At 56.6% G+C, this 9760-nt stretch overlaps 1 protein-coding gene across 1 annotated transcript; it reads right to left on the minus strand.

The window, feature by feature from the left end:
* Positions 1–326: 326 nt before the first annotated feature.
* Positions 327–1492, minus strand: rrs1 (ribosome biogenesis regulator 1 homolog). Its single transcript, XM_072571514.1, has one exon. It carries the CDS (start codon positions 1459–1461, stop codon positions 472–474), a length of 990 nt encoding a protein of 329 aa, XP_072427615.1. The 5' UTR covers positions 1462–1492; the 3' UTR covers positions 327–471.
* Positions 1493–9760: the final 8268 nt, after the last annotated feature.

Below are 9760 nucleotides of genomic sequence, written 5' to 3' on the forward strand. Positions count from 1 at the left end.
CTCTGGTCTGGTAATCCTTCCTCAGAACTGACCCAAAATGTAACTTTGATTTCTCTGCACGGATGCTGCCAGATCTGCTGAGCTTTTAGAGTAACTTGTTTTTATTTCTAAATTACAGAAGCTGCAGTTCTTTCAGGTTTTGTTAATTACTGTAACACAGTGTCTTACAATAATTCCAATGAATCCCTTTTGAAGCAGTCAACCGCATGTAGGATTACAGTAACAGGCAATTCCAATTACAATCTTTAAACCAAACAAATGGCTATGGGTACAATTCAAGCTGTGTCAAGTATAATCATCTACTTTTATATATAGTTACTCAGATGCATAAGAAATACAAAATACTTTATTTTAAGTTCATGAAAAACAACTGTCAGAACGTAAATTCTTAAAAAAGAAACAAGGTATGTCCCTCGCAAAATTACAACGTTCTCTAAAACAAGAGTACAGTATTTAACAGTTCAGTAGGGCTCATTTTCGCTTCCCATGCGGTTTCATGCCCGTTTTCCGATGTTGACCTTTCCCCTTATTATTGCGATTGTGACTGTTCCCTCCCTTCCTGCCTTTTGGCCGCATTTTCTTCCGTTTCGCCGCCTGCTCCTGATCGTCTTCCCGAAGTTGCCTGTTGGCGGCCTTGGTGGTGTCCAGCCTGGGTTTCTTGCTGGAGATAACGTCGAGAAGCTCCAGCTGCCTCCGCCTCTCCGCCGAGAAGTCTCCGATCAGGGGCTGGAACTTCCTCCTCTGGCCGGCATTCCTCGGCTCCTGCTCCTTGGGGAGCCTTGGCTGAAACTTGCCGACCGAAGCGGTGGAGGCCCTCGCCACGCGGATGGCTTCGCCGAGCTCGGCTTTGCTGGGCTGCGGGGTGGGGGCGAGCCCCAGGCCGGGCACCTTGTGCTTCTGGGCCCTGGCGATGTTCCGCAGCCTGTTCAGCTCGTTCTTGGCCACTCGCTCTTTCTTGGCGGCCACCCGTTTGGCGAACTGGTCCTCGTTGGGGTCGGCGGAGTCGGGCACTTCCAGGACCCACTCCTTGGTCTCATCGTTGGCTCTCTGGTAACCCCAGCGGCGGCGCCACTCCTTCCGGCTCTCGTCCCACACCAGGCCGCTCTTCTTCTTCTTCCGGATGCCCTTGAGTTTGGCGAACTGCTCCCAGCGGGTGGGCGCCCGGGGTTTGGGTACCGGCTTTTCCCGGGGGATGCGGGTGGAGGGCGGGGGCAGCGAGGCCACCACCCCCTCCTGGAGCCTCTCGCTCGGCAGCTGCCACACGGCGTTCACCAGCAGCTGCGTGTTGTCCCGGGCCAGGGAGCGCAGCCAGGCCTCGGCCTCCCGCTGGCCCCCCGCCTTCAGCGGGTTCGTGTCCAGCGCCGTCAGGCTGCCCAGGTCCAGCTCCAACTCCACCGGACGCTCCACCCGGACCGAGCGCTCGGCCTCGGCCACCAGCTGCTCCGCCGCCAGCGCCGCCATCTTCACCCGACCTCACTTCCGCCGGTGTCGTCACTTCCTCCGAGCGCGCGCCACGTGATCGCCCAACGGCCGGAGCAGCAGCAGGTCAGGAGCTTTATCCCCGCCCACTGACACACCCCCTCCCCCTGCACAGCCCCCTCCCTCCAAAACCGCCCTCCTCCCCCACACCCCACATCCCCATCCCCCCAACACACCCTCCTCCAAACCCCTTCCCCCCAAAACCCCTTCCCCACACCCCTCCCCTCCCCTCTCCCACACCCCCCTCCCCTTCCCCACCCCCTCTTCCCCCCACACCCCCTTCCCCCCACACCTCTCCTCTCGCCCACACACCCCCCGACACCCCATTCTCCACCACACCCCACTCTCCCCCACACCCCCCTCTCCCCCACACTCCCACTCCCCCCAACCTCCCCCCCCCACACCTCTCCCACAACCCTCTCACCCACTCCACCCAAAACCCCCTCTCCCCACACCCACCTTCCCCCAACACCCCCTCTCCCCCACACCCCCCTCTCCCCCACACCCCCCTCTCCCCCCCACACCCCTCTCCCCCCAACACCCCCCTCTCCCACAATCCCCTCCCCCCACACCACCCTCCCCCCAACACCCCCTGCTCCCAACACCCCCTTCCCCCACACCCACTTCCCCCAACAACTCCTCCTCCCACCACCCACTCCCCCCCAATACCCCCTCTCCCCGAACACCCCCTCCCACCCCCAACCCCCTCCTCCCCCACACACACTCTTCTCCCACACCCCTCCTCCCCTACACCCATTCCCCCCACATCCTCTCCCCCACACACCTCCCCCACGCACACTTCCTCCCACACGCCCTCCCCCCCACACTCCCCACCCCACCCCCTCCCCCCTCACATACACACAACCCTCCTCCCACATACACACCCCTCCCTCCACGCACACACCGCTAACCCACACAATTCCCCGTCCCCCACATGCGCTCCCCCCGACCCCACATACACTCCCCCCTCCCCCACACACACCCACTCCCCCACATACACCCACTCCCCCCTCCCGCCCACACACACTCCCTCCTCCCCCCCCACACACACACTCAACCCTCCCCCCCCACACACACAACCCTCCCCCCACAAACACTTAACCCTCCCCCCCGCACACACACACTCCCCCTCACCACACACACACACACACACGCACACACACACTCCCCCCTACAAGCACATACTACCCCCCCCAAACACTCCTCCCCACACACACACACACTCCCCCTGCCCCACACACACACTCAACCCTCCCCCACACATACACCTCCCCCCACACACACGTCCCCCATCCCCCCCATACACACTCCCCCACACACACACTCAACACTCCCCCACACACACACTCAACACTCCCCCACACACACACTCCCCCCTCCCCCACATGCACTCCCTACAACCCCACACACACTACCCATCCCCCCACACACTCCCCCCTCCCCCCCACAGACATTCCCCCCTCCACCCCCACACACTCCCCCCCCCCCCCACGCACACACACTCCCCCCTCCCCCCACACTCACCTCTCCACCCCCCACACACTCACCTCTCCCCCCACACAACCACACTCCCCCACACTCCCCACCCCCACACACACACTCAACTCTCCACCTCACACACACACACACCCCACCTTCCCCCCCCACACACACTCCCCCCCACACACACTCCCCCCCCCCCACACACACTCCCCCCCCCACACACACTCCCCCCCCCACACACACTCCCCCCCCCACACACACTCCCGCCCCCACACATACACTCCTCCCCACACACACACACCCCACACACACTCCCTCCGCACACAAACTACCCCACACACACTCCCCCTCCCCCCCCACACACACTCCCCCTCCCCCCCCACACACACTCCCCCTCCCCCCCCCACACACACTCCCCCCCCACACACACTCCCCTTCCCCACGCACACATTCCCCTTCCCCACACACTCCCCCCTCCCCCCCACACATACTCCCCCCTCCCCCCCACACACACTCCCCCTCGTCCCCACACACACACTTCCCCCCCCCACAGACACCCCTCCCCCACATACGCACCCCCCTCCCCCACTCACACTACCCCCCCCACACTCACTCCCCTTCACACCACACACTCCCCCTCCCCCCACACACACTCCCCCTCCCCCCCACACACACACTCCCCCTCCCCCACACACACTCCTCCCCCCTCCCCCACACACACTCCTCCCCCCCACACAATCAACCCCCACACACACACTCCTCCTCCACACACACTCACCCCTTCCCCACACACGCATTCACCCCTCCCCCCACACACCCCTCTTCCCACACACACCCCCACACACACACACCCTCCCCCATACACACACTCACCCCTCCCCCCACACACACTCCCCCTCCCCCCACACACACCCTCTCCCCCTCCCCCCACACACACCCTCTCCCCCACATACACACCCTCCCCCCACACACACACTCCCCCTCCCCCTCCCCCCACACACACTCCCCCCCTCTCCCCCACACACACTCCCCCTCCCACACACACACTCCCCCTCCCCCCACACACACTCCCCCTCCCCCCACACACACCCTCTCCCCCTCCCCCCACACACACCCTCTCCCCCACATACACACCCTCCCCCCACACACACACTCCCCCTCCCCCTCCCCCACACACACTCCCCCCCCCCCCCCTCCCCCACACACACTCCCCCTCCCACACACACACTCCCCCTCCCACACACACACTCCCCCTCCCCACCACACACTCTACCCCTCCACACCACACACACTACCCCTCCCCACCACACACACCCCTCCTACCCCACACACACCCCTCCCCACACACACCCTTCCTACCCCACACACACACCCCCTTCCCCACACTCCCCCTCCCCCATACACACTTCCGCTTCCACATACACTGTCACCCCTCCCCCTCCCCTACACACTCACCCTCCCCCATACACTCCCCCTCCCCCATACACAGTCACCCTTCCCCACACACACACTCCCCAACCCCCCCCACACACACACCCCTCCCCACAACACACACACCCCTCCCCCCCACACACACCCCTCCCCCACGCGCACACTCCCCCTTCCCCCCCCCACACACTCCCCCTCCCCCATACACAGTCACCTCTCCCCCACACACACTCCCCCTCCCCCAACACATTTTACCCCTCCCCACCACACACTCTACCCCTCCACACCACACACACTACCCCTCCCCACCACACACACCCCTCCTACCCCACACACACCCCTCCCCACACACACCCTTCCTACCCCACACACACACCCCCTTCCCCACACTCCCCCTCCCCCATACACACTTCCGCTTCCACATACACTGTCACTCCTCCCCCTCCCCTACACACTCACCCTCCCCCATACACTCCCCCTCCCCCATACACAGTCACCCTTCCCCACACACACACTCCCCAACCCCCCCCACACACACCCCTCTCCCCCACACACCCCTCCCCACAACACACACACCCCTCCCCCACACGCACACTCCCCCTTCCCCCCCCCCACACTCCCCCTTCCCCCCCCCCACACTCCCCCTTCCCCCCCCCACACACTCCCCCTCCCCCATACACAGTCACCTCTCCCCCACACACACTCCCCCCCCAAACCAACACACCCCCTCCCCCACACACACACATTCACCCCTCCACCCACACACTCACTCCTTCCCCACCCCCACACACTCTCCCCCTCTCCTCTACACACACACTCAACCCCCCCCACACACACTCAACCCTACCACCACACACTCACCCCTCCCCCCCATACACACTCAACCCTCCCCCCCCATGCACACACCGCTCCCCCACACACTCCTTCTCCCCAACATACTCCCCCCTCCCCCACATACTCCCCCCTCCCCCACACACACTCCCCCCTCCCCCACATACACACTCCCCCCTCCCCCACATACACACTCCCCCCTCCCCCACATACACACTCCCCCCCCCCCCCACACACACTCCCCCCTCCCCCCCCACACACACCCCCTCCCCCCCCCACACACACTCCCCCTCCCCCCCCACACACACTCCCCCTCCCCCCCCACACACACTCACCCTCCCCCCCACACACACTCACCCTCCCCCCCCACACACACTCACCCTCCCCCCCACACACACACATTCCCCCCTCCCCCCATATACACTCCCCCCTCCCCCCCCACACAAACACTCACCCCTCCCTCCACACACACACTCCCCTCCCCCCCACACACACTCCCCCTTCCCCACACACACACTCCCCCTTCCCCACACACACACTCCCCCCCCTCCCCCCACACCCCCCCCCCCACACACACACACACACCCTCCCCCCACACACACACACCCTCCCCACACACACACACACACACACACACACACTTCCCCTCCCCCACACACATCCATATGTAACCTGCTCCTCAATAAACAGGTAATTACTCTAAATCATCCACAGTTTACAGTGGGTAATTATGATCTTGAACCCCACCAAACCAGCATATATTCATAGATCCCAGACAGCTCCCAGTTCAGTCTGAAACACTTTGCAAGACATATAGTATACAACAAAGGGAAAGTGAGCCCTGCAGATTCTAGAGATCAGAATCAAAACGTGTGGTGCTGGAAAAGCACAGCCAGTCAGGCAGCATCCAAGGAGCAGGAGAGTTGACGTTTCAGGCATAAGCCCTTCAGGGCTGTTGGAGGAGGTCTCTAGCTGATTATAACCTTACTGCGAAGCCTCTTTCAAGGATGCCCACCTTGAAGAAGTCCTCCTCCTCCCTCCACAAGGCACCCTCATCCCCCACCTTTATCTACCTATCACATTTCCATCTACCTTCCCCCAGCCCCACACCCTCCCATTTATCTCTCCGCCTTCTTGCACCGCACCCTCTCAACATTCCTGATGAAGGGCTTATGCCCGTAACGTTGACTTTCCTGCTCCTCGGATGCTGCTTGCCCTGCTGTGCTTTTCCAGCATCACACCTTTTGACTATAACATACAACAAGATTGTTCATATTATGGAAAAGGAATCCTCCACTGTTTTGAACCTGGTCCTTTGAAATTTACAGACAATATCCAAAAGACTTAGATTTTATTGGCATAGAAATTAATGAGCTGTGAGTGATAAATCCTTTATCGTTTTAAATTGAAACTGACCACATGTACGAACAGTAATAGTAGGCATGTAATGGGAGGCTTCTGTATGTTGTGTTTGTTCAGTTCGTTCCCAAGTGCAGGATTCACACACACACTTGCACTTAAATGTTTTGTTTTTCTATTTTATATTTATTTTACTTTGATCAGGGAGATTTTTTGTATTATTAAGAGATGAGAGTGTGGTTTTGTTGTCTAGTTGTCCCTGAGAAGCTGGTGATGAGCACATTTCTTGAATAGTAGGTATGGCCTCAGTGCTGTCAGGAAGGATGATATAGAGGCGCTGGTGTTGGACTGGGGTGAACAAAGTTAAAAATCACACAACTCCAGGTTATAGTCCAACAGGTTTATTTGGAAACTCTACCTTTCGGAGCGCTGCTCCTTTATCAGCTAATCTACCTGAAAATAAACCTGTTGGACTATAAATTGGTGATGTGTAAATTTGAACTTTGTTAGGAAGGATGTTTAACACTGAAGGAACAGCAATCTAATTCCAAATCAGTGTGTTGTATGACTTAGAGGTGTTGCTGTTTCCATGTACCTGCTGATTTTGTTCCTTTAGGTGAGAGATGTTGTGGTTCTGGAAAGTTATGTCAAAGGAGCTTTGATGAGTTGCTGCAGTGTATCTTTGTAATGTAAATCTATTTCCAGGAAACCATCACCGCACAAGGTGAGAAGAGAAGAACAAAAGGGTCACTAAAGGTAAAGTTGCCATAGTTTTACCAGACCATAGGGCTGCTCTCTCATTAGAGAGAGAGAGAGAGAGGGCTGGTGGCAGTTTAATCTGAAGGACACCACACCTCAGGTGAGAGGAGAGATTGAGAAAGAGTTCTTCATAATAACCTCAGCTGATGTAGGCATTGAATCTATGTTGATTGTGTCACTCTATTGCTGTCTGGCCAACAGAGCTGAACTGAAAGGATTACTGAAAATGTGTTTTTCGTTTGAAAAATGCGAGAATTAGGAAAGATTTTGAAGAAAGTCACAAGCTGTCAGAAAAGACGCTGTTCCATCCCATGAGTACCCAATAGAGGTATTTTCAATGTTGGCCTCTCTGAGAAATGTATTCAATCAACGCCATCAATAAGAAGAGCGTTTTTTCCTAATCTTGTAATTGTATCATCACAGATTTGATCAATACACTCCAGGTGCTAATCTCTATTTGTTACGTTATTGGGGTAATAAATAAAAGTGGGAGAGTCTGAGGGAAATGTTCGGTTCAGGATTGTCTCTGACAAAAATGTTTTTAAAGGTTGAAACATGGCAGCAATCATTAAATGAAGTCAGTTGTGAAACCGTATTGCAGTTTTGAAGCAACAAGGAGATTGATGTGTGCCTACCAATGTTGATTATAAATGTTTGCCTTATATATGATGCAGTTGCACTTTGCCAACAATTGGTGGCAATAAAACTTTGGTTTTTGGAATCACTTCTCCGGATAGTTTCAAGGAGGGAGCCTGGGCACCAGCTAACAGCCATCTGGAGAGCAGAGGGAGGCCTGGAAAGGCAGTGAACATGTGGAAGAGGGTGGATGTGGAAGGGGGGAGCTGTGGAAGGGGGTGGATGTGGAAGGGGGTGGATGTGGAAGAGGGGAGCTGTGGAAGAGGGTGGATGTGGAAGGGGGTGGATGTGGAAGGGGGTAGCTGTGGAAGGGGGTAGCTGTGGAAGGGGGGAGCTGTGGAAGGGGGTGGATGTGGAAGGGGGTGGATGTGGAAGGGGGTGGATGTGGAAGGGGGTAGCTGTGGAAGAGGGGAGCTGTGGAAGGGGGTGGATGTGGAAGGGGGTGGATGTGGAAGAGGGTAGCTGTGGAAGAGGGGAGCTGTGGAAGGGGGTGGATGTGGAAGGGGGTGGATGTGGAAGAGGGTGGATGTGGAAGAGGGTGGATGTGGAAGAGGGTGGATGTGGAAGAGGGTGGATGTGGAAGAGGGGAGATGTGGAAGGGGGTGGATGTGGAAGAGGGGAGCTGTGGAAGAGGGGAGCTGTGGAAGAGGGGAGCTGTGGAAGAGGGGAGCTGTGGAAGAGGGGAGCTGAGGAAGAGGGTGGATGTGGAAGGGGGTGGATGTGGAAGAGGGTAGCTATGGAAGAGGGTAGTGGTGGAAGAAGGTGGATGTGAATAGGGTAGCGGTGGAAGGATGCTTTTCAAAATAGAAGGTTGTGACTAGTGGTGTTCCATGGGGATCAGTGCTGGGACCTCTGCTGTTCGTGATCTACATAATGATTTGGAGGAAAACATAGTTGGTTTAATTAGTAAGTTTGCGGATGATACAAAGATTGGTGGAGTTGCGGATAGTGAGGGGGATTGTCAGAGGATACAGCAGGATATAGATTAGTTGGAGGCATTGGCAGAAAAAAGCATATGGAGTTTAGACCACTAGACATAGGAGCAGAAATTAGGCCATTTGACCCATTGAGTCTGCTCTGCCATTCAATCATAGCTGATAGGTTTTTCAATCCCATTTTCCTCCTTTCTCCCTGTAACTGGACAAATCCGGACAAATGTGAGGTGATGTATTTTGGAAGGTCATATACAGATGGAAAATATTCAGCGAATGGCAGATCCTTAGGAGAATTGATATGCAGAGGGATCTGGATGTACAGGTCCACTGATTACTGAAGGTGGCAGTGCAGGTAGCTAAGTTAATAAAACAGGCCTGTAGCATGCTGGTTGTCATTGGAAAGGCGTTGAGTATAAGGATAGACAAGTTATCCTGCAGCTTTATAAAACTTTCGTTAGGCCACATGTGGAATAATGCGTACAGTTCTGGTCACCAGGAGGATGTGGATGCTTTGGAGAGGGTACAGAAAAGGTTTACCAGGATGTTCAGAGAAATTGAGGACTGCAGGTGGTAAAGATCAGAGTTGAAGAGTGTGGTGCTGGAGAAGCACAGCAGGTCAGGCAGCCTGGATATTGCCTTGTGTGGGGGATTTTAGCTATGGTTTTATCAATAAAATGAGGTGGTCTTTGGACCAACTCCGGCTTCTAACTCAGCTATGGGTCTGGATTCAGGCTCCTCCACACCAATGCCTTGAGTCCCTGTGGCTAAACCAACAGCACTGCTGTAACCCCATTTCACTGCCGCTGGAACAAAGAGTCACCACTCTCTGGTGCCATCTTGCCTCCACCAAC

The sequence above is a fragment of the Chiloscyllium punctatum genome, chromosome 5 (assembly GCF_047496795.1).
Source record: "Chiloscyllium punctatum isolate Juve2018m chromosome 5, sChiPun1.3, whole genome shotgun sequence".
In the NCBI taxonomy this organism is placed as follows: domain Eukaryota; kingdom Metazoa; phylum Chordata; class Chondrichthyes; order Orectolobiformes; family Hemiscylliidae; genus Chiloscyllium; species Chiloscyllium punctatum.

Excerpts from the sequence above, each read along its gene's own strand:
- rrs1 (XM_072571514.1), bottom strand. The coding sequence starts at position 1,461 with ATGGCGGCGCTGGCGGCGGAGCAGCTGGTGGCCGAGGCCGAGCGCTCG.